Below are 25,014 nucleotides of genomic sequence, written 5' to 3'. Positions count from 1 at the left end.
AATTCTTTTTTTTTTTTTTTTTTTTTTGTAAATATAAGAAATTTTGAGCTTATGGCTAAAATTATATACTAGCTATTTGTCCTTTTCATGTCTGCTTGAATGATTTTGTCTCTGTGTACTTTATCCAATTCTGTTTAGAAAATTAATTTATTGTAGTCTAATAGAATTTAATTAAGTGTAATGAGTTGGGTCAGTAGTGTACCTATTTCCCTAATGAAATTAGGTTTGGGGCTCCATGAATATAACCCAAAATTAAATATAGGACTATGGTGACCTAAAGGCAGTGCATAATAATAGATTAGTCTATGTTTTGGCTGCTGGAATTTGGGTTGCCACTATTGCTTCTTTTTCTCTCAATTATTTTGACTTCCTTTTCCATACATTAACTATTTCATATTTATACACGATTCGAAGAAGAATCGTACATTTTAAACAGTCTATTCTAATACAAATTCGCACATATACCATTACGTTATAAACCTTAGTGGAGATTTTCCTCCAACTTCAAAAGGAGAGAAGAGAAACATTATTTTTTTCCTTTTTTTTTGAAAAATAAATAAAAATTAAGCAAGAACTTAAAAAGAATTGCTCTCTGTTTCAGAAAAAAAGAAGAAGAGAGAGACCATTTCTAGTTCATTTGTAAAATATGAAAAAATGTAGTGCTTTAAGGCTGTATAAAACCAAAAGACATTTGAGAAAATTGAGGTCGAAGCAACAATTGTTTACCTATATATCAATAAGTAACTAGTTGATTAGAAGCCATGAAATTAAACATGGGATCAAGTACCTAGCTCAGAGTTCCTAATATATATATATAGTGCACACCACAAAAAAGAGTACTCTTTTATTATAAGCTAGGCCCTCACGTCCTTTCTTAAGAGATAGAGCAGTCACTCGACAACTCAAAGCTGATTGATATAATTTGTGGGCTTGCTTACTCGTCTTTCACAAGTCAAGCGTATTTGTACCCAATATATTATTCATTTTAAGATAACGATCATTTTTCATTATTGATTAATTAAGAATTGAAAAAATATTTTCACATTGTTGTTGTTGTTCACCACAAATATTTACGTGAAGCTTGTAAACCAAATTACTCATTAGAACGTGGTCATCATGATTAAGGAGTTACTTAAGACCAAAAATATTTTATTGCTAGTACTCCTATATACATTCATAATAAAATAATCAACCCTCAAGGGGAGAAAAAAAAAAGAGACAAAGGAACTTGTTTTGAGAACCCATATAACACATTTTCAATAATAATAATAATAATAAGAATTAATATATATTTTTAAAATATACTACTAATAAACTTGGAATCTAATAAAAGCATGGCCAACATATAAAGTGACCTATTTTCCGGTTCATAAGCCTAAAAGTTGAGGTTCTTTGATTTATAGAAGGAAAAATTACTTAACTAGGCCTAAAGGATGGAGCAATTTTATTTATTTTTTGCAAGGAGTGGGGGTGATTAGTTGGTTGTGGTGGGATAATTATTAGGATTCCGTCTTAACAAATCTCAAACTTTGAAATAAAGAATATTTTGATAGAGACTATTTTATTCTCCCTCTTTTTAGCGTAATTCAGATTAGTAAATTTCAAATGACTTGACTAAAGGAGAATTATGTAATACACAAATATATATTTATTATTAAAAGGGTAGAAAAGAGAAAAAAATAAAAAAAAATCAGAAAAATCATGAAATTAACAAGTAGTGGGAGTATAAGTAAGTTGGTGCCGTTTTGAACCCATAGTATCCGACTTTTGTACCCTTTTAAGGAACTTGTTGGGGCCCTCTAACGCCCATCCAACATAATAATAATAATAATAATAATAATAATAATAATAATAATAATAATAATAATAATAATAATAATAATAATAATAATAATAATAATAATAATAATAATAATAATAATAATAATAATAATAATAATAATAATAATAATAATAATAATAATAATAATAATAATAATAATAATAATAATAATAATAATAATAATAATAATAATAATAATAATAATAATAATAATAATAATAATAATAATAATAATAATAATAATAATAATAATAATAATAATAATAATAATAATAATAATAATAATAATAATAATAATAATAATAATAATAATAATAATAATAATAATAATAATAATAATAATAATAATAATAATAATAATAATAATAATAATAATAATAATAATAATAATAATAATAATAATAATAATAATAATAATAATAATAATAATAATAATAATAATAATAATAATAATAATAATAATAATAATAATAATAATAATAATAATAATAATAATAATAATAATAATAATAATAATAATAATAATAATAATAATAATAATAATAATAATAATAATAATAATAATAATAATAATAATAATAATAATAATAATAATAATAATAATAATAATAATAATAATAATAATAATAATAATAATAATAATAATAATAATAATAATAATAATAATAATAATAATAATAATAATAATAATAATAATAATAATAATAATAATAATAATAATAATAATAATAATAATAATAATAATAATAATAATAATAATAATAATAATAATAATAATAATAATAATAATAATAATAATAATAATAATAATAATAATAATAATAATAATAATAATAATAATAATAATAATAATAATAATAATAATAATAATAATAATAATAATAATAATAATAATAATAATAATAATAATAATAATAATAATAATAATAATAATAATAATAATATTAATATTAATAATAATAATAATAATAATAATAATATTATTGATAATAAAAGACACCAACTATTTAAAACTTTAATTCCTTATATTTGTCTAATAGTTATAAATTTCAAATATATTGTGTTTTTATTATATTTTACCAAATTGAATTGAAATTTACTTTTAATTAGCAAGTCTTGAATATATAGAATCCTCATTATATATTTCGATGTTATCATATTTTACTACTATACGTCAACGTTAAGAAATAAGAAATGCATATACATTTTATCTGAATTTTCTAAGATTATCATTTTGTTGACATTCTTTTAGACTTATTTTGACTTATTGATTGAGTCGAATCTACTCAATTTAGCTAGTGCCGGCTAATAAATCATGCTACCAGAACTCATTCTTTTATCTATTTATAAAAAGTTTTAAACTTGAGTACTCTAATTTTACCCTTTTGTGTATACAAGAGCGTGTCAAAAAAATTAGTGATCTAAAGACAAACTATAATAAGAGACCTTAAATATATAAATACATGCACAAAAGTATTACATTAATTTTGGATTCTCTTTTTTTTGTTCTTGCATACTACTTGCTTTAGTGTATATTCTTAAAAGACATTAATCGTATAACTTCACATTATTATTTATAAAAGTAAGGATTAGTTCTAGTTAATACGAGGTCAGACATTTATTTGTAATACATCATGTTGGATGTTGATGTAATAACTTTATTTTTTAATATGGAGATTTGAATTGTTTAGTTCAAAGTTCTAAAATATTCTTGATAAAAAGTAGATAATTCTTCTTTTTTTAAAAAATAAATATATATTATAATATTCAATATTGTTTCATGTGAAATTAAAATGATACAATTCACTATTAAATTTTTTGGAGCCTAAAAATTTATGGGGTCTAAAGCAAATGCTTTACTAGCCTTACCCTTGAGCCATCTTTGCGCGTACAGTGGGTGGGTCGTTCAAAAACTCACATGTGTGAAAAATAACAGAAATAAGGATACTGAAAATGGATGTGTGGCATATTAGGAGAAATAAGATTAAGAACAGAGATATTTAAGACAAAGTGGGAGTCATGACTCCCTGGTGGACAAGATGAAGGAGGTAAGACTCATATATATGAAATGGTTCGGATATGTAAAGAGGAGATGTACTAACTAGTAAGGGATATAAAAGGTTAACTAAAGTTTACTCTTCCTTTTTTATGCCCGTGGATTTACTGTCAATGGTTTATTTATTGGTAAGTTAAAAAAAAAAAGACGTCAATGATTTATTTATTGGAATGTTAAAAAAAAAATTACTATATGATTTTTTTGAATATGCCTATATCTATCGCTTTTGCTTCATTGATATGATTCTCTTAATAGATATCAAAATTCATATTAGAAAATAAAAAATACAATAATTAGTGAAGTAAATGAGAAAACTACTAGAAAACGTATCTTAACTTTAAAGTGTAAATTCATCTATTTTGTATCACTGCATTTTACAGTGCAGTAAATTTTTAGATAGGGTGCTGTTACCACAAAGTCATTGTAATTACTGAAACGAATACTAAAAACTATACAAACATTAACTATTATCCCAGTCCTCAAAATATTACTAGTAAAATTAGGTATAAACAATATGTTCAATCATCAAATATATAAAGTATTACATATGTAGTAATTAAACTTTGATTTACAAACCATAATTAATAACGATAATTTAGTAAAATAAACCCCTGATAAATAATGTCTCGAATCAATAAAAGACAAATTATTATGAAAAAACAGAAGGACTGAAGAAGTACTAAAGCTTTACCACAATATCGGTAGATTTAATTTTCACAAGTAAGATTTGAGAAGGGTGAAACGTACACAAACCTTATTTTTTATAAGGTAGAAAAGTTTTTTTCGATAATCTTCAAGTCAATATTAAAAAAAAATAAAAAAATCTAGTGTGACTGAAGAGTAAAAAGTAGAACCAAGACAGTAAAAATAAAAACCCTAATCGTTACTTGTGCCTTAATATATTTATTGTCTGTGTCATGTGATTACATTTTTCTTTATCTCTACTCCCAAAACACACCCACTACAACTTCCTCGATAACAAAATCACTCTTATCTTTTACTACATATTTTCACCACGTAGACATGTAAAAAACAATAAATTTTTGAACTTACTATCTTAACATATATATATATATATATATATATATATATAAGTAAAAAGGGTATATAGGAAGAAAAGAGGAAGAAAAAGAGATGCTCTAATTAAATTTTCCTCTATGTAGACGCCCTTTACTTAAATCATAGTCATCATATTAATATTTGAATATTCATTTGACGTGGGAGAAGTACATAGTAATTTTTTTAATGTAAAAAATGTTAGTAGTATATTTTTCTTCGTTTTAATTTGTTTGTCTGATTTTTAATATAATCGTTGAATTTAAGAAAGTAAATAAAAGAACTTTTGAATCTTATGATTTTCTGAACTAAAGATTTGCAAAATGTACTAAAATATTTTTTAATTTTGTGATTTTAAACATTGAAAAGTTACATTACAAAATTGTCAAAAAAAGAAAGATATTTTTAAACAAATTAAAGAAAAAATAAGACAAACAAATTAAAACAAAGCAACTATAATATACTATTTGTGTTTAAGAAAATAGGCAATTTGTTGCATAATCGATTCCCTCTCTTTAACCTTTCACCAAGATTTATGTTTGATGTGAAGAAATTATCTGTATCGTGTGAAAAATATTAAATAAAAAATAACTAGTTACTGTGATCATTGAAAATATATATTATTTAATCATATTAAAATAATATATATATATATATATATATCATATTTATTAATTTAAATATATAAATATTGAATATAAATAAACTAATTTTTATTATTAATTTGAAGGAAATATTGAATATTTCTAGCATGTCAACAAAATAGGATATTTTCCATTTAAAGGGAATTTCAAGAAGTACAAAAAGAGAAACAGGTCCATAATAATATGCCTACAGCAAATGATCTTGAGAATAATTAAGCAACATTAATCAATCTCTAAATAGCAATTTTATAGATAACTTTTATTGTTATCAATTTAGTCCAAAACCAAAAAATTAAAAAATAAACAAGTACACATTATATTGTGGTATTCATAAATTATTGTGGCGCTACAAATCACTTTGTTCAATAAAAACTTAAAAAAATAATCTCTTTGCTATTTAAATGTATAGTTTCATTTGTTTGCTCTTTAGTTTCTCAAGAACTGTCACTCTCACTCAAAATCCTCTCCGCCACCGTCAACCGCCGTCAACCACCGTCCGCCGCCGTCATGAAAAAATGCAAAATGACAAATGTGTTTGGTTCATGCTAGTGACCATTTATCTTCACCACCATCATTAGTAAGCTACTAGCTAGCGCCGCCGTGTACGGAGGAGCAAGGAGCAAGGAGGAGCTGTTTTCTCCAGTAAGAGAACTTTAATAGTAGCAGTTTAGTAAATGTTTCATTAAAGATAAACAAGAACTTTTTAGTTCACATGCATGGTAAGTAAATTTTTTGAGTTAGTGTGAGTTTGAAGCAAACCACCATTAACACACCACATGTATGTTGTCTTGTTAGAGTGAACTTTCAAACACTATTATCATTTTTTTCAACAACCCCATTTCTTGACTTTGATTTTCACTCAATAATGGAGAAGAAAAGCTACCATTTTTACACTTTCCCTTCATGTTATTTCTTGTTTTTGTTGATTTCTTGGTTAAGTTTGAGTCCAAAGATTGTATTTTTAGTGAGCTCTGTTTCTTCTGATGGACAAGCGTTGCTTTCTCTGCTTAAAGCAGCTGAACCTTATACTAAATCATCATCTTCTGTGCTTTCTTCTTGGAACCCTTCAAGTTTAACTCCATGTTCTTGGCAAGGGATTACTTGTTCTCCTCAAGAAAGGGTTATTTCACTTTCTATCCCAAATACTTTCCTAAATCTCTCGTATTTGCCTTCTGAACTCTCTTCCCTTTCATCTTTGCAGCTTCTTAATCTTTCTTCTACTAATATTTCTGGAACAATCCCTCCATCTTTTGGTTCTTTTTCTCATCTTAGGCTTTTGGACCTTTCTTCTAATTCACTTTTAGGTTCTATTCCATCAGAACTTGGTAGGCTTAGTTCACTTCAGTTCTTGTTCTTGAATTCAAATAGATTGACTGGTAAGATTCCACCAGAGTTGGCTAATCTTTCTTCACTAGAAATCTTTTGTCTTCAAGATAATCTCCTCAATGGGTCAATTCCATCACAGTTAGGGTCCTTAGTGTCACTCCAGCAGTTTAGGATTGGTGGAAATCCATATTTGAGTGGTGAAATTCCTGCACAGTTAGGCCTGCTCACCAATCTTACCATGTTTGGTGTCGCGGCGACTGGTCTTTCGGGTGTTATTCCACCTACGTTTGGGAACTTGATCAATCTTCAAACACTGGCAATTTATGATACTGAAGTATTTGGTTCGATACCGCCTGAACTCGGGATGATTTCGGAGCTTAGGTACTTGTATCTGCATATGAATAAGCTCACTGGTTCGATACCTCCTCAGTTGGGTAAGTTGCAAAAGCTTACTAGCTTGCTTTTATGGGGAAATTCATTAACTGGACCTATACCAGCTGAGGTTTCGAATTGTTCGTCCCTTGTGATTCTTGATGTTTCCGCGAATGAATTGTCCGGTGAAATCCCTGGTGATTTGGGGAAGCTATTGGTTCTTGAACAGCTTCATTTGTCTGATAATGCACTTACCGGTTCTATACCGTGGCAGTTAAGTAATTGCACTAGCCTGACAGCTCTTCAGCTAGATAAGAACCAATTATCAGGGCAAATTCCCTGGCAAGTTGGTAAGTTGAAGTACTTGCAGAGTTTTTTCTTGTGGGGGAATTCGGTTTCAGGAACCATTCCAGCTGCTTTTGGAAACTGTACTGAGCTATATGCACTTGATCTTTCGAGGAACAAGCTCACTGGATCGATCCCTGAGGAGATATTTGATTTGAAGCAGCTGAGTAAATTGTTGCTCCTTGGGAACTCGTTAACTGGGCGATTGCCTCGAAGTGTTGCGAGATGCCAGTCTCTGGTGAGGTTGAGGCTTGGTGAGAATCAGCTTTCAGGACAGATTCCTAAAGAGATTGGTCAATTGCAGAATCTCGTGTTTCTTGATTTGTACATGAACCATTTCTCTGGAGGCTTGCCTTCTGAAATTGCCAACATTACAGTTCTTGAGCTGTTGGATGTGCACAACAATTACCTAACTGGGGAAATACCACACCAGATGGGGGAGCTTGTGAATTTAGAGCAACTTGATCTTAGCCGGAACAGCTTTACCGGTGAGATCCCTTTGAGTTTTGGCAATCTCAGTTACTTGAACAAATTTATTCTCAGTAACAATCTGCTTACTGGTTCAATTCCAAAGTCTTTTAAGAACTTGCAGAAGTTAACTCTACTTGATTTGAGCTCGAATAGTCTTTCTGGCGAGATTCCATCTGAGCTTGGCTATGTCACAAGCTTAACAATCGGTTTGGATTTGAGCTTGAATCGTTTCACGGGTGAACTTCCTGAAACATTGTCCGGTTTGTCACAGTTGCAATCTCTTGATATTTCTCATAATTTGTTGAGTGGAAGGATCACAATTCTAAGCTCCCTGACCAGCCTTACTTCCCTGAATGTTTCAGACAACAATTTCTCGGGGCCTATTCCTGTCACACCATTCTTTAGAACTCTTACTTCAGATTCTTTTCTGGAGAATTCACTCTGTCAATCAGTTGATGGTTATAGTTGTTCTTCACATATAATGGGAAGGAATGGGTTGAAGTCACCGAAAACTATAGCTCTGGTTGCGGTGATTCTGACATCTGTAGCCATAGCAGTCGTGGCTACATGGATTCTTGTGACGCGAAACCACAGATATGTGTTTCAGAAGTCCCAAGGCATGTCAGCCTCTTCGGTAGGAGCAGAAGATTTTTCCTACCCTTGGACTTTCATCCCCTTTCAAAAGTTCAATTTCACCATAGACAACATCTTGGATTGCTTGAAAGATGAAAACATCATTGGGAAAGGATGTTCCGGTGTTGTATACAAAGCAGAAATGCCTAACGGTGAGGTGATTGCAGTGAAGAAGCTTTGGAAAACAAAGAAAGACGAGGAGCCAGTAGATTCTTTTGCAGCAGAAATTCAAATTCTCGGACATATTAGGCATCGAAACATTCTGAAGTTATTGGGATATTGTTCAAACAAAAGCGTTAAGCTTCTTCTCTACAACTACATTTCAAATGGCAATCTCCATCAGCTCTTGCAAAGTAACAGAAATTTGGACTGGGAAATTAGGTACAAAATTGCAATTGGATCAGCTCAAGGCCTTGCTTATCTTCACCATGACTGTGTTCCAGCCATTCTTCATAGAGATGTCAAGTGCAATAATATACTGATCGACTCCAAGTTTGACGCTTATATTGCAGACTTTGGACTTGCAAAGCTAATGAATTCGCCAAACTATCACCACGCTATGTCCAGTGTAGCAGGATCTTATGGATATATTGCTCCAGGTATGCATGCACTTAGAATATTTTCAATTACTAATATTTCAACATAAAAGCCAAATCGATCATAACATCTTTTGAATATTTACTTTATGAGTCATAGTTCGTTGAGTGTGACACAAATATTTGTCAACGGTTGCAGAATATGGATATACAGCGAATATAACAGAAAAGAGCGATGTCTATAGTTATGGAGTGGTGCTGCTGGAAATACTTAGTGGGCGTAGCGCTGTTGATTCTCAGATAGGTGATGGGCTTCACATCGTTGAGTGGGTAAAGAAGAAAATGGGAAGCTTTGAACCAGCTGTTACAGTTCTCGACACTAAGCTACAAGGTTTACCCGATCAAGTGGTCCAAGAAATGCTGCAAACGCTTGGAATAGCGATGTTCTGTGTCAACTCATCGCCGGTTGAAAGGCCAACAATGAAGGAAGTTGTGGCACTTCTAATGGAAGTAAAGTGTTCACCTGATCAAGAATTTGGGAAAACTTCTCAGCCTCTAATAAAACAGTCCTCAACTCAAAGTTGATTAATTTTGTTATGTTTTTTTTTTTTTTTTGCTTTTGTCTAAGAGGAGTAGGAATTAGTTTTCTTTAGTTCCCAAGATATGATCAACTCATTGTTCCAAGCATTGGATAATGTCTTGGGGTCCATTGTGTACATATTTCAGAAACATTTATGTAGTTTATTTGCTTCTTCATTCTTCCTATCCATCTCTTCCATCTCTGTGCTGAGATTTTAGCTTTCAAAATGCTTGCAGTTGCACCATATAATATTTTAGTTTACCATAGTTTCAAAAAAAGAGAAATATAGTTTGACCTATTCAGAAAAATTGTATTGTTGGTGTATGAATGTGGTTTCAAACCTTCCGGTGATGCTAAAAGTAGTTTCAGAAAAGAGAAATATAGAAGAAGAAATCAAAGAAGGGGAATCTTGGAGCAACGGTAAAATTATCTCATGGGTTCAAACTGTGGAAGCAGGCATTAATGCATTAGGTTAAATTGTCTACATCATATCCTTTGAAGTGTGGCCTTTCTCTGAGCCTTGCTAACACATGATGTTTTGTTCATTGAGTTGTTTGTAGAAAGAAGAAAACAAACAACTCTTAAAACCAAATATAATACTCATGTAATGTCATTAGAGACTATTGGTCTAGTGGTAAGAGTGTAGCGCGTAATGCGTGGGTAGTTGTGTCTCATGGGGTTTGCATCCTGTCGTAGACAAAAGTCTGGTATTTAATCGCCGAATGATGGAGAGGAAGGAAAGATAAACTTATATATTGATATAATTTTGGATTGGCTTATTCCTCTACATGAAAAAGACATTTGCTTACTTGTTTATTATTTTTCAAGATTTTTCTCTATACAAGAAATCTTAAAAGATAGTAGCCATGGGTACCTTAGGTCACCCATGTTTTGTTTTTGTTGAAATTTTAAGGCAAGATTTATGGCATAGTTCATTGAAAGGTATTCAAAGTCAAGATTCTGTAAACAAATGAACACTCTATTATTTGGACACATACTAAACTGTCTAATAGTTGCCACTATAGAGACAAAAAAGGGGAACAAAAAAGCCATGTTCTGTGAAGGAAAAAGTGGAGGGAGCATTTAGACCACTCTACCATTTGACCTTGTCATTTCATGAGTCTTTTTCTTTTTGCGTATCGCATCGCCACTCTCTTTGGTAGTATCCACTAATAGTTTCAATACAAAAATAACTTACTTTACCAATGATTTTTTTGCAAATTCCCAAGAAATGCTGAAAAATGAATTTCTGAATCATGCCAAAAATGAAAACATCATAACCTTGATTTCCTCCTTTTAGATTTGTCTTTTGGAACTCGTATAACTAGTATGTGAATTAAAAAATATCAATTAATAGAACATAATTGATTAGGGAATCGGCATTGCTACTATGTGAATCAAATGACGCTTACTTATAGAACATAATTGAGTTTTAGAGAATCAGTATATCTAGTATGTGAATTAGATGATTCCTAATATAATTGGGTTTTAAGGAACTTAGTATAACTAGTATCTAAACCAAATGTCGTCTTCTAGTATGACATAATTGAGTTTTTGGAGAATCAATATACTACTATGTGAACCAAATGACTCTTGCAAAAAGAACATGACAAAGTTTTAGAGAATCAATGTAACTAGTATGAGAACCAAATTGCGCCTACTAATAGATCATAATAGAGGTTTAGAGACTCAGTATAAATAGTATATGAACCAAATGACACCTACTATTAGGACACAATTGAGTTTTAGGGAATCAATATACTAATATGTGAATCAAATGACGTCTACTAGTAAAACATTTTTAAGTTTTAGGGAATCAGTACAACTATATTGAACCAAATAACGCCTACTAATAAAACATTTTTATGTTTTAGAAAATTAGTACAACTAGTATGTGAACCAAATAACACCTACTAATAAAACATAATTGAGTTTTGGGGAACCGGTATAACTAGTATGTGAACCAAATGACGCCTGCTAATAAAATATTATTGAATTTTAGAAAATCAATATAAATACTAGTATGTAAACCAAATGATGCTTACTAATATAACATTATTAACACAAAAATGATTCTTATAAACAACCACAACTAATTTGCATATGAAGTTTAGTTGATTAATTTAATATCTCAAATCCATTCCACCCTGCTCATCAATATTTAAATAGGACCAAGTGATCACAAACAAGGAGGGAACAGACATATGTAGACCATGCCTTCATCTCCATTATCCACACGACTTGAAGATATATATATATATATATATATATGTGTGTGTGTGTGTGTGGTAATTTCTAGTGAAAATATTAATTTTTTTGGTCAAAACCAAATCTATAATAAGATCCTGGAATTCAGTTTTAGCTTCTTCTTTTATTTTGTCATCTTCTCCCCCATCAATTCCATCACCTCTTTCATAATGACATTGTCCATATGCAATGTATATACTTTTGGAAAGAAAAATGAGATGACAATAATTAGAAGGAACAAGAAAAAGCTATTCTCACTTTTAAAGATGCCTTAAATTGCACTAAAAATCGAAATATATTAGGGATAATTGCAATCTAATGTCTTTGAGTGATCTAGTTTATAATTGGCGGAATGACCTGGGAGACCCCTGTACTTATCTCTTTTTGTCAGTTGGACCCTCCTACTCATCACTTTGCCAATCAAACCCTTAAACTCATCAAAACACAATATTTTAAACCCCTCTGACCATTGACCGAGCTTATGTGGCATTAATATTGGTGAGTTGGAAATATGCGTGATTACACGCGCTTAAAAGCGAGTTAAAACAATATTTTACTTTTAAAAAAATCAATTTAACAAAATTAAAAAAAAAATCATCTTCTTCACCCCTCCTTCACCCACACCCACCCTTTCTTCTTCTCCACCAGCCCTCTCTCCTCTACCCCTCACCACAGCCCTCACCTTTCTTCTTTCTCCAGCCCATTCTTCTTTCTCCACCCCCACATTCACTCTTCTCCGCCTCTTTTTTTTTTTTTTTATACAAATCAGTAGCCTCAACTTCTTCTAAAATTTTCGTTTTTTAGGTTTGAAAAATATTAGTATCATTCTTTTATTAGATGGTTTCAACGAGGAGATGCAGATAATGTGAAGGATGATTGTGACTATTGAAAATTTTAAAACTCCATTGATAAGTTTGAATAAGCTTAAAAAATAATAAATGGGTCTTGTAAATTTGTAAAATTACTTAAATTTTTTTGATTGGGATTCATTGAGTTTGTGTTGGTGAACTTGTAGTTGAATTTACAAGTTAAATCAAGAAGAATTTGATCTGATGGGTATGAATCTAGTGCTCAATTTGTGACCAAATATGAAGAAGATGATTATTTGAAAAGTTAAAGAAATTAAAAAATTGATTTATTTTATTTTTAAAAATTTTTTAGCACTTAATTTCGCATGTGGCACTAAAAATGATGTGGAATTTCACGTGTAATCGCGTCCATTACACGCACTCTGACCGGAGGAGAAAAGGGTTTAAAATATTGTTTTCTGATGGGTTTAAGGGTCTAGTTGGCAAAGTGATGAGTATGAGGGTTCAACTGACAAAATGAGCCAAGTACAAGGGTCTTTCAGGTCATTCCGCCTTTATAAAATAACCGATAATATACATACATATACGTATGGCACTAATAGCTCTAGGATTGAGAAAGCTCCGCGTAATGGCGCTCAGCCATATGACTGTAGACCAAGCCAGCCAAGAGCACGTCAAAACTTGGCATTATACATCAGAAGGTTTCACCATAGTTAGCAGCAACTGGTAATTTGAACACAATTATGTATTCAAGGTGGTACAACATCATCATTCATACAAATAATTCTAGTAAAAAGAAAATAGACTTCAATAGAGACAAATGTCATCCACATTGACTTAATCATTCATACAAATTCACTAGTTCAGTATGGTAAATAAAGGAAGAGGTCATAGCTAGGTCAATGGATAACATGCTTCAGGACGTGAAAGTGATCTCTTATAACCACTTACACATTGAATAGAAGAAAAATGTCGTTTTCAAATCTCTTATGTGTAAACATGAAGATCTCTTGTAAAACGACATCAATACTCATCGATATGACATTGCACAAACTTGGAAGATTATGCTGCCTCTGATTCTCATAGAACACACACACCTGAAAGACTTCTGCAGTTCTATATAATTCATGTCAGGTGATTTTGCTGGTTTTAAATTCCAAGATATCTAATAAGAATCAGCAAATCTAACAAAGGAATCAAGTTAATAGACTCCGGTTACCATTTATAAATGAATATATCAATCCCAACAACCTCAGTACAGCAGTGATTATACGACTGTCGCTTCCTAAATTGAATATAACAAATCAGCTCCTATGTATACAATAATACAAATAGGTGACACTACATTGTTCATACAAATTGAGCACTTGGGAAGCACACTTCAGATGTCGATCACAACTTTGAGATATTCTGAAATGGGAAGAACATACATCTTCATGACTGCATCATTCAGAGAAATTTGCTTTGCTCAATTCGGCAAAGAAAGGAAGAAGTTCAAACATCTAGGTCAATGAAAGATATTTCTAGGACTACTTAGAGCATAACTGGCAAGCTGAATGTAATTATTAAGATTTTGACAGACACAGAAGACAACTGCCTTGGCACAAAGTATCTCGTAGACTTGAACAGTTGCAAGCTCATATGGTTATGCTGAAGGCTCTTCCCTTATTTAGCACGCTAACATTAATCCTGCAAAGAAAATGATTTTCATTTATCAACTCATCCAAATCACCTTGCAAAATTCGCAGGATCTTTGCTTCCTCTGATTTTCCCAGAACGAACAAACCTGACAGGCCTTTGCAGTTCATACTAGAAATAGATAGTTCATGGCCAAGTAGCTTTGCTGGTTCTAATGCCAAGATGCCTACCAAGGACTGGTGAATCAGACACCAATAAGGATACCAATCAAAAGGGCTCAAGTATCCATTTAAAATGAATATATGTCTCAAGATGCAAGATGCAAGCATAGCTTCTGTCAGAACTAATGAGCTATGGAAGTTCAATGTCAGCAGGAATCTGAATGACAGGGAGATGAGGGAATTTTGCTGAACTTTTATTGATTCTGGAACCCTTCCGAGGTTTGACTCAATGCCAGGATAAGCCATATTGGAAAATCAATAGCACGTGCCAATTCACTGTTAAATTCTGTAATGTTTACTCTGCGGGGCTGCAGAATTGTTCTTGACCTTAGTGACAGATCTGAAAAACACATGCTCCCTATAGAGTGATTGTAAATGTGTTTACCATGTTTGGTAGCTAAAAGAGCTTTCTTAACATAGGAGAATTTGCAGAGAAAAAAATTTCAATTATGCTCTAGATGTTTTTTATGTGCTGCCAAGCCAGAAAGTGTGAATCATTTGTTTTTACATTGTTGTAACAGCGATAAGTTACGGCAATTGTTTCTAAATATGGTGAGAAACAACAGGTGTGTGCCAAATGAAACTGGAGACTTAAGGAGCTGGAACATAAGGGGAAGAAATAAGCAGCAAAAGAGATAGTGGCACACCATACCTACCAGTATTTGGTGGAACAATCTGGAGGAGAAGGATTGTGAGATGTTTTGAAGACTATGGAAGCTCTATTCATTATTCAGAAGATTAAGAGCCCGCTTGGATTGGCTTAAAAGTCGGTCAAACCTACTTTTACGTCAGTTTTTTACTTTTGGAAGTTTTGGTAAATATTAAAAATAACTTAAAATAAGTCAAAAATAACTTAAAATAAGTTACGAAGTGTTTGACATGGTAAAAAATAACTTAAAATAAGTTAGAAACCAAAAGTAGGTCTCCCCCTACTTTTTATTTTTTGACTTAAAAGCTTCTTTTTTTAAGCCAATCCAAACGAGCTCTAAGACACTTACCTTTTCTAAAAAAAAAAAGAAACCTCAGTGAAGTAATGAATATCAGTAGCCTACTATAGATCGTCAGAGGCCAAAAAGTAGGAGAATATGGTGAATTAATTCTGCTCCCAGTAACTCATAATCACTTGAGCCAAGATAGAGAAGAAGAATGTAGCACATTCGAGTTAAAAATACAGACTGCTTTAGCATTCATTTCCTGTTTTTATTTCTGATAGTACTGCATTACATACAATTAATAGTAATGCCCAATACGTGCATGACCAATAAACGTTCAGGTTCTGTCGGTTGTGTTGTCTGCCAGTGTGTAGGGTGTTGTTCTTTTCTGGATGAAGTATCAGGATGTTGTTCTATACAACTAATGCTTTCTTTGACTTATCTGGTGAAAAAGATAGAAGCCCTAGCCCTGCAAGAAAGTTTCTGACAAAAGGGACATGACTACTACTTCCGTCGGACTATCTTTTCTTATCACAAAAAGCAAGTAGATACCTAACTTCAACCGATATAGCTAGACTGCAATATCTATCCATTACCACATACAGTAAGCATCTTCTTACCGGGGATCTCACAAAACATTAACAGAAGTACAACGAATCAGATGATTCCCTTCCTGTGATTCTACATATATGGTAGGAAAACCCAAAGTTTAAGTTGTCTGTCCATATTATTATCATTTGTGTTCATTAATGAAGTATTTACACATGCAACTAACTAGGTATGAGCTTCAGCCGAGAATACAGCATACTCTTGTCAAAATTGACAACCAAAGAAGCAACGGCATAAGTTCCTCCAGTTTTATGTAGAGACCATACATACAACCAATATATAACGCTACATGAACATCAATCCAGACTTGTACTGGAACTCATAAGAGCATTGCAAAATTACTCTATCAGATACATATTGAATAGGAATACGGTAGGCAAATTTATCCACCTTGAAAGATTGCTTCAGAAATGCAAGTCTTACAACAATGTTCACAACAATCAAACAAAAAAACTCTTTTAATTCATACTGACAAGTCATAGACCATCATTCAGTTACACACGATTTCGATTATAAGCATTTGCATTGTTCATTGCCAACAATTGAAGTTATTGTCTTCATACATTGATCAAATAAACTAAAATTAAGAAAAAAAACTGTAACCAAACTAAACACTGCTCACCTCTCATTCACTCATTCAATTGCGCAAGCTCAGCCTTCAATTGCTCAATCTTAAGCCCCATAGACCTTTGAATCACCCCCTTTTCACTCTCTGTCACCTTTCCCAACAACCCTTGATACAAATCAAGAACTTCCTTAACAGCATCACGAGCACATTCAGCTTCTTCATTAAAATACACAGTCTCTTTAGATTCCATAGCTGATTCTATCTCCTCTCTTGCCTCTGCAAACTTGAGATTGATTATATCAACTTCCCTGTCAGTGTCAACACTATATCGCCTTAAATTCTGAAAATTTACGAGCTGGGTTGATGAATTTGAATTCGTTGGACCAAGAAAATGTCGGGTCTTCGTGAGGTTTAAGGATGAATTTGAGACAGATGCAAGAGTTCTTATGGAAAAATAAGATTTGGGTATTGTTGATTTCTCAAAAGGGTGTCTGAGAAGCGTTTTACAGAGAGAAATAGATGAACGTCGATGCATTTTGATTGAACAAGCAAGAAAATGGTGCTGGAAGAAAATGCAAAACCCTTCATTTGCTGTTCTTGGTGGTTAAACCCCCAAATTTGGGCCGTGATCCAGAAGCTGAACGAAAGCCCAAGACACTTGTAAAGTCAAATTTCTAAATTATACTCTTTTAACCATAGTTGTCCACTACGGCAAAACCTCATCAAATTAATACTCGGTAAATTACTAATATGTCTAAGATAATATTTTCCTTTGATCTCGACTTGGATCAAAAGAAAAATCACCAATTTCGATAAGATAATGTTTTTTCAAAAGATGCCTATATAAATATACGATCTCATTAATATTTTAAATTAATAATTCTTTAAAAGAACAAATATCTAGGACAATTTAGTGAAATATGATTCTATTGTGTTTTGTTTTATTGTTAAAATTTAAATCTAGTTGAAGCTTAATATCTCTCAGTTTTCTTATTGCATCCAATAGTTCCGATGTTGTCTTTTCGAACTACACCATAAAATTGTGAAGGGTTCTAGATGCGATAAGTGTTTTCTTACGCGTAACTAGTTTCAAAGGTATTGTATCATCTTCAACTTCATCATCAATATTGTTATTTTTTATAGTATCCACAATTTTCATCTAAGATTTGGATCTCTAAACATGTATGATTTTGATGTATTCATTGTACTTTATGTATAATAATTTTTTTTTATGTGAATTCAATAAATATGATACATTAAATTTCAAAACACTCTTTGAATTAATAAATATTAATTTATCGATTAAATAATACTTCTATAAAATAATAATATTTTATGGTCTCACATATATTAATTTAGTGAGGTTTTACTGTATTAAGTTGACGCATACCTTTAAGAAACAATAAAGAAAAAATTATGTGAATTAACTAACATTACTAGTTTGTTATTTAATATAACTATAATTTCATGTATAAATCGCGACTACAATTTAATGAAATTTCCTATGAAGAATCACAGGTATGTGTATATATTAATTTGTATGAATTTATGCATTTATATACGTATTAATAATTTTGTAATTATCTTATACATATTTGTACGTATTTGTATACACAAGCTTCTATTTCTAATGTCTGGTTCTATATTATTTTTTTTTGTATATTTTTTTCCCGGTATATTATCACCCACAATATTTATATGAATCAATTAAATAGTCTCAACACTTATATACAATTACTTATTATCTATATTAATAGTTTGTATACAATATAACTAATTGTATATAATATGTTACGTGTATAAATCCAATTTATATAATCTATTTAAAAAACAACAAAATATACAAACGGAAATTAGCATAGCAAATGGAACTATAGTTATGGAGCGTAATTATGCAAACTTTAGCTAATGAGCGTTATTAAGTTTCACCTCTTAGCTATTTATGAAATTCCCTCAACAATAAATAATAGGGGTAGTGTTACTATATTACTCTTGAATATATTAAATTTAACGCTTTGAGAAATATATTAGCTATTGAGTAGTATTTAATAGTAAGGATAAAATAGATATAAAAAAGTAAATTATCTCTTGATTTTTCAAAATAGGCAAATATTTTTGGATAACTATTTTTAGTATAATGAACAAGTAAAGATGAACATACGGGGATAATACTTACTATGAAAATTATTTTTTAATGTTTGGAAATATTTTCTCAAAAGTTATCTCAAGCCAAATAAGTATTTTATCTTTTTTAGAAACTTTGGCCAAACAATTATTATCAGAGATTCGAACCATATTTAGTTAAACTTCAAAAAAAAAATTGACGTAAAAGTTGAAAAATAAGGAACTACATTTTAAATGGAAAAAAAATTAAAATCTATGTGAAAATTATTATTTTAATTAAAATAGTTAATATTTAACCAATATTACGAATATTAAATTTTGATATGAATATATTGCATAATACTGTAGGTCAAACTTTCAAATACTTAGGATGTGTTCGATATAAAGGGAAAAACAATCATGAATTTTTTAAAAAGAGTTACAGAACTACCATATCTTTATTTATTTACATTTTTTTCTTTACATAGGTTTAATTACGGGAAGATGCTTATTCACATGGATAACTATGTGGGTTTGATTAGCCACATACCACCTTGTATAATGATAAAATTAATTTATCGAATGTTTATATCAAATTAATAGAAATATGATATGTGATTGAATATATATATATATATAATCATGATTGGTTAACTTATATATTCTTTTATTTTACTAAACTACTTAATTATAGTAGGTTGAATCAGTCCTCTTCATCTTTCTTTAATTTAGTAGTAATATATTTAGTATTTCCGCAGTATCATATTCTTTTATTTTTATTACTACTCATTGCATCATTTTATCCATTTATCTTACTATTTTACCGTCGTTATTTTCTAATCCACAAAAATATCGCCAAAATATGCGTAAATCTTACTAAATCCTCAACCGTTTGCATAATATTATGATTTGTAAGATTGGACAAGTTTAACTGAAACCACAAACTAAAAAAATCACAACTAATAAATCTCACCAAAACCACTACACTTAATCAACTATTGCAACAAATTACTCCAAATCTTGGACAAAACTACAGTTGATGCAACTAATCTCCAAATTAGTCAACAACCCCATCTTACCCTGCCATTTATATAAAGCACACACCATATCCTCTGCAGTTACAATATCCAATTAAACCTGAATTTGTCGTCCATTCAAAGAATATCTGAGAATACCAGTCATCCAGCTAAAAAAAATCCCATTAGGATAGACTTAATTATACTTCTTTCATGGCTCGCGCACTATTACTACTCACACAAAACAAGTTCACTAGCCTATCTCAAGTAGGTTTTGCCACAGGAACGTTGCTCCTGTGTGCACTGGCGCTCTTCATGTGCGCCAGCCATTCGAGGAAATGGAAGCGAAAGTTGAGAGTATGTTATGGCTATGGTGATCGCCATGACCCTATTATTCAGCTCAATCATGAAGAGATTAATGAGAATTACCATTTTGAAGGTGTTGATCCAAGCACATGCAGTGGTGAAGTTGCAATATGGAAGAAGAATATAATCATGGGAGGAAAATGTCAGCTTCCTGAATTTTCTGGTGTCATAATATATGATACTGCTGGGAATTTAGTTGATCCCAAAACTCCACGACCTCTTGCTCTTACATGGAAAGAATAGTGTTGTTTACTTCTGTTAATTGTTCTTATAATATATTGAAAACCAAGTGGGAAATTAATAATGATACACTCTATCAATGTTTTTGGTTTTTTGTTTAAGTCATCTAGTATTTGAAATTCACAAGTCCGATTAATTCAGATTCATACCAGGAATTTCTTCAATTCTAGAGTTTTAAAACCCAAGATCTCTAGTTAAGCGAGATCTGACAATGTTACAACAAAATGAGCAGGAAGATCTAAGGCAAAAAAGTATGTGTCTCCTTTGCCTACTTTACCTACTTGACCAAAGTAGTGAACAAACTTTTATGTTTCATCAGTACTTTATAAGAGGTACATCAAATTCCATATCTTGTTATCTTGCATATTCATAAAGTGTATGTCAGTTATAATAGAGTATAAGAATACAAATTCTAACCATACAGATAAACAAAAACCACAGAGACAGGAAAAATAATGGACAAAATTTAGGAAAACAGTTCAATTCTAAGGAATCTGAGAGTAGCCACGCGCTGAATATGCAGCTGTAAGTATATTTCAATAATAGCTGGCGCATGCCACCAGAGGGGCGGGAGGAGGAGGGGGCGGAGCAGGGGGAAGGGTAAAGAAAAAAAAATGTTATCAATTGCCTTGATCAGCTAAAGGTTGATTGTATCCAAGAAAATCAAGAGCTTTCCTTGTATGGAATAATTATTTGCGCCAAAGCAATCAACTGTACATTTCAGGTTTCAAGATCCCCACATAGGGTAAGTTCCTATAAACCTCAGCAAAATCTAACCCATAGCCAACCACAAAATAATCTGGACACTGCAGGCAAATTGAAACAAGAATGAATAAAAGGTTAATTATACGCACCAAGATTCTCAGCGAAATAGAAAATTGTAAGTTAACTTTAAAGAGAAAATAAGAGTTTCGATAATCTTTTTCTGCTTGAGGAAAAGGGGAGCCTCCCCTGGGAAGGGGAGATGCAGGAGCTTTCGAAATACAAGCTACAACATTTTGCTTTCTCGACATGTTAGTATAAGCTGGCTATACATAAAAAACTGTAATGGACCATCTCGAATCGATTGTAATGCAATATCTCAAAATTGGATTTGCCAATAGTATCTTTCTCTGAAGTTGATTACAGCAAATGCGGAGAAATCTCATATTCTCAATTTAGTTATGGGGCAAGAAAGCTAAAATGTTGCCATCAATTTACAAAAGCCATGCTTGGTTTGCCTTTACTGCATGAATGATCACTAACCAATGTACTAACGGGACCTGACCTATTTGTCATTTGCAGCTACTGGTTATTATAACAACGAATAACTTCAACTCTTCTCATGCTGAAGGGACAAGTAAAAGAGCACACAATCTAGAAACATATATCAAAAATACTTGCCAATTTCACACCATGGACAAGAATTTTTTCTCACTGCAGTGATTATTTCATAGGTAGAGAAATATCCTTATTTTCCGAAGTATGCTTTAGCTCTTTAGTTCAGGAGGGAGATTATTATAGTTCTCCCTTTCTCTTTTTTACTTTGTCTATTTTCTGTTGGAGAGTTTGGGCAGCATAAAAGAACTATGACAAAAGAAGTGTCTGTCATTTTTGTTCTTGGTGTCTAGGTGACACGATAAAGTTAACGAAGCTTGACAGAGTAAAAGAAAAACTCAAAAACTGTCGCAATCAAATATGAGGCACTGAATTATATAATTACAATGCTTTGAAATCATTAGCTGAATAACACTATCATGATCCAACGTGCAGCCAGAATGAAGGACAGCAAAGAGAATGTTATAGATTACCTCAAAACCACAGTAGAACTTCCCCTCTCCCACAAGTTCGACATTAACCTTCCTCCTTGATGGTTTATCAAGGAGAGTACATACTGATATGGAGGATGCCCCTTTAGATTTCAAGTGTTCAAAGAGGCATGCCAACGTGTTTCCTGTATCCACAACGTCCTCAACCTAGGAAAATGTCAGAAGCGCCATGAATATCAGCTCCGATTGAACACGTTTCAGAACAATAATTAATCAAATAAAATGTCAGTATGCTGATATGCAGGTTAGTTATATACATGGTCACTGATATGATTATACAACTCAAATACAGGATTCACAACTTCAACCGATAGGATAAGGTTAAGCTGAAATAATCAGCATTGTCCAAGCACATAATTAAAATTATACACACTGCAACCAAATCTCACACAAGACAAATTAATGGTTCACATTATAGATCTGAATATTGGCGAAAGGTAGTAGGAGACTAGGACAACCATTTCAGAGCAGTTATGACGGCAATAGATGGGGTAACAACAATTTAACCAGCCAACATATTTAGAGAAAGAAAACCATATTAGCTGGACCCTAGTACACTTGGGGAGGTTCTCCCCTGAATCCTAACATATTCTACTTGAAATATTGTCGCTTATGTTGAACCTACCAAAATCGTAAGACATAAATGGAAGATTTACACATGGTCTTTAGTCAAGTCGTAAAATGTTCCATCTCAATTGTTGATAAACTATCAAAATAATCACTAAAAGAGCAATTCCCTTGCTCTCCCACTAGTTATAAACAATCTTTCTGTATGTCCACCCACAACTAGACATGCCCCTTTTTCTATCTTTTCTCAAGCCAAAAAAGTGCACACAAAGAAATGCTTAGTTTTACAAACAGGATGGGCCCACCCGGTAGCATTGGCTTTAACTTTATATTTGTGTTCAAAAGTCCACTTAATATATATACTAATTAATTAATCAAGAACCCAATAAGTTGAGGTTTCTACGATCCAGAACCTATATACTCAAAATCCTAGCTCCGTCTTTGTTTACCAAAGAGTCTTTCTGAATTCAGTAGTAAATAATATACTTGCTGCGCCACCAAAACAGGAAAAAACTTTAGAAATTGTAATACCTAGAAATTAGCAGTACAAAATCTCAGTTGACAGAAAGAATATTAACCATTTACTGAATAAAGATTGCATTTTTAATCAACTGAACTACATATTCTCCCTATAAAGTACTATCATATATCAAATTAACAAACTGTAACACGCTTCAAAAAGGGAATTCTCACAAATATTCATACCAAAATGACATGCTTTCCAGTAACATCAGTTTTCAAGTCGCAAGAAATTTTGGGTTTTCCACTGGATACAGTACCCGACCCGTAAGATTCGACCCGAACAAAATCAACAGAAATGGGAAGGTTGATTTTGCGAACAAGGTCAGCTAGGAATAGAAATGCACCAGTAGCAACACCGACAACAACCGGAGCCGATGAAGAAGAAGAAGAAAGTAAAGGTCCTCCTCCATTGTTGGTAGATGGAGAAAAATTGAGGGTAATTTGGGAAGCAAGTTCGGAAACTCGTTGAGAAATTTGCTTTTCTGTGAAGAGAATCTTTTCAATATGATTCTCCATAGCAGCCATTAATACTTTTGGGAGCAGAATCCGCAGCAAGAATATAAATTGTCTGCAACTCTGTTGGGAATAGGGCTGAAGGACTTTCAATTTTTAAAAATTACATTTAATATTCATGTATACCTATTTATGACGTGTTGATCCAAACTTTTAAAATCAACATTTATATTATCTATGTACATAAAATTATTACAGTATTTTTTTTTAGATTCTGAAAATCAATTTCTGTTATTCAAAGTATTTATTTTCTCACAAAATCTTTGACCAAATATCTCTCTTTCCTAAAAAAAATAAAAATATTTGGACTTAAAAAGCTTGGCCGAAAAGGCTATAAGTTTTTTTTTTCGATGTCCGATATGGATATTGGAGTCTGACTATTTTGTCATGAGGACTGAGGAGCGCTTCCTATCAAAAAAAAAATTCACACTCAAGGCACGAACGTTTCAACCTTTGGTTAATAAAAAAAATTATTCTAATGAATCACGTACTTTGGTGGTGAAAAAACTATTAGTTACTCTTTTTATTTTAATTTATTTGTCATATTTTAATTTATCGTAGAATTTTAAAAAATATAAAGATAAATTTTACATTTGTGATCTTAAAATTTTAAAAAAATAGATCTTAGGATAAACATGTAAAAATTAAGTTGAAATTGAAAAATCATAAAAAAAAAAAAAGAAGAAAAAAAAAGAAGAAGAAGAAGCTATTTTTTCAAAAAACTAATTAAAAATCAAAGTAAGACAAATCAATTGAAAGGAATATTTATTGTTGTTATTTTTTAGGTTTTCATTCGGTACTTAATATCTATAATGAAGTTCAACTATTTTGAATTTGTGTTGCATAATGCTTCATTCGAAGAAAAATGTTCTCTATCAAAAATATTTTTATATTCAAAACTTAAATTTAAAATTTCTAATTAAGAAAAATAGTCTCATCCGCTACACTCGTTCAAGTAGTGGAATTTAATTACCGAAAATATTCATAAAGTCCAAATACTTTAGCCAAGTTGAC

At 31.3% G+C, this 25,014-nt stretch overlaps 4 protein-coding genes across 4 annotated transcripts; 2 read left to right on the top strand and 2 right to left on the bottom strand.

Moving 5' to 3' along the window:
• Window positions 1-5,934: 5,934 nt before the first annotated feature.
• On the top strand, window positions 5,935-10,024 carry LOC102590576 (probable LRR receptor-like serine/threonine-protein kinase At1g34110). Its single transcript, XM_006358997.2, has 2 exons — window positions 5,935-9,324; window positions 9,461-10,024. The coding sequence occupies exons 1-2, from the start codon at window positions 6,444-6,446 to the stop codon at window positions 9,844-9,846; spliced, it is 3,267 nt and encodes a 1,088-aa protein (XP_006359059.1). The 5' UTR covers window positions 5,935-6,443; the 3' UTR covers window positions 9,847-10,024.
• A 6,703-nt stretch (window positions 10,025-16,727) lies between these two features.
• LOC102579680 (uncharacterized) lies at window positions 16,728-17,497 on the bottom strand. Its single transcript, XM_015314231.1, has one exon. It carries the CDS (start codon window positions 17,398-17,400, stop codon window positions 16,927-16,929), a length of 474 nt encoding a protein of 157 aa, XP_015169717.1. The 5' UTR covers window positions 17,401-17,497; the 3' UTR covers window positions 16,728-16,926.
• Window positions 17,498-20,197: 2,700 nt separating this feature from the next.
• Window positions 20,198-20,593, top strand: LOC102590247 (uncharacterized). The gene has a single exon (XM_006358996.1). It carries the CDS (start codon window positions 20,198-20,200, stop codon window positions 20,591-20,593), a length of 396 nt encoding a protein of 131 aa, XP_006359058.1.
• Window positions 20,594-21,032: 439 nt separating this feature from the next.
• Window positions 21,033-24,091, bottom strand: LOC102579358 (hypoxanthine-guanine phosphoribosyltransferase). The gene is made up of 3 exons (XM_006358964.2): window positions 23,671-24,091; window positions 22,381-22,545; window positions 21,033-21,396 (listed from the first exon to the last, which is right to left on the bottom strand). Exons 1-3 carry the CDS (start codon window positions 24,010-24,012, stop codon window positions 21,298-21,300), a joined length of 606 nt encoding a protein of 201 aa, XP_006359026.1. The 5' UTR covers window positions 24,013-24,091; the 3' UTR covers window positions 21,033-21,297.
• Window positions 24,092-25,014: the final 923 nt, after the last annotated feature.

Source organism: Solanum tuberosum, unplaced genomic scaffold, assembly GCF_000226075.1.
Source record: "Solanum tuberosum cultivar DM 1-3 516 R44 unplaced genomic scaffold, SolTub_3.0 scf00285, whole genome shotgun sequence".
NCBI lineage: Eukaryota > Viridiplantae > Streptophyta > Magnoliopsida > Solanales > Solanaceae > Solanum > Solanum tuberosum.
This window is presented reverse-complemented; position numbering and strand designations above follow the sequence as displayed.

What these genes read in the sequence shown, in the direction of transcription:
- LOC102579680 (XM_015314231.1), bottom strand. Translation starts at nt 17,400, where the DNA reads ATGCATCGACGTTCATCTATTTCTCTCTGTAAAACGCTTCTCAGACAC.
- LOC102590247 (XM_006358996.1), top strand. Translation starts at nt 20,198, where the DNA reads ATGGCTCGCGCACTATTACTACTCACACAAAACAAGTTCACTAGCCTA.
- LOC102579358 (XM_006358964.2), bottom strand. Translation starts at nt 24,012, where the DNA reads ATGGCTGCTATGGAGAATCATATTGAAAAGATTCTCTTCACAGAAAAG. An exon ending in CTGGAAAGCATGTCATTTTG is followed by an intron (nt 22,546 to 23,670) that starts GTATGAATATTT and finishes ACATTTTCCTAG; the next exon opens with GTTGAGGACGTTGTGGATAC. An exon ending in AGTTCTACTGTGGTTTTGAG is followed by an intron (nt 21,397 to 22,380) that starts GTAATCTATAAC and finishes ATTTGCCTGCAG; the next exon opens with TGTCCAGATTATTTTGTGGT.
- LOC102590576 (XM_006358997.2), top strand. Translation starts at nt 6,444, where the DNA reads ATGGAGAAGAAAAGCTACCATTTTTACACTTTCCCTTCATGTTATTTC. An exon ending in TTATGGATATATTGCTCCAG is followed by an intron (nt 9,325 to 9,460) that starts GTATGCATGCAC and finishes CAACGGTTGCAG; the next exon opens with AATATGGATATACAGCGAAT.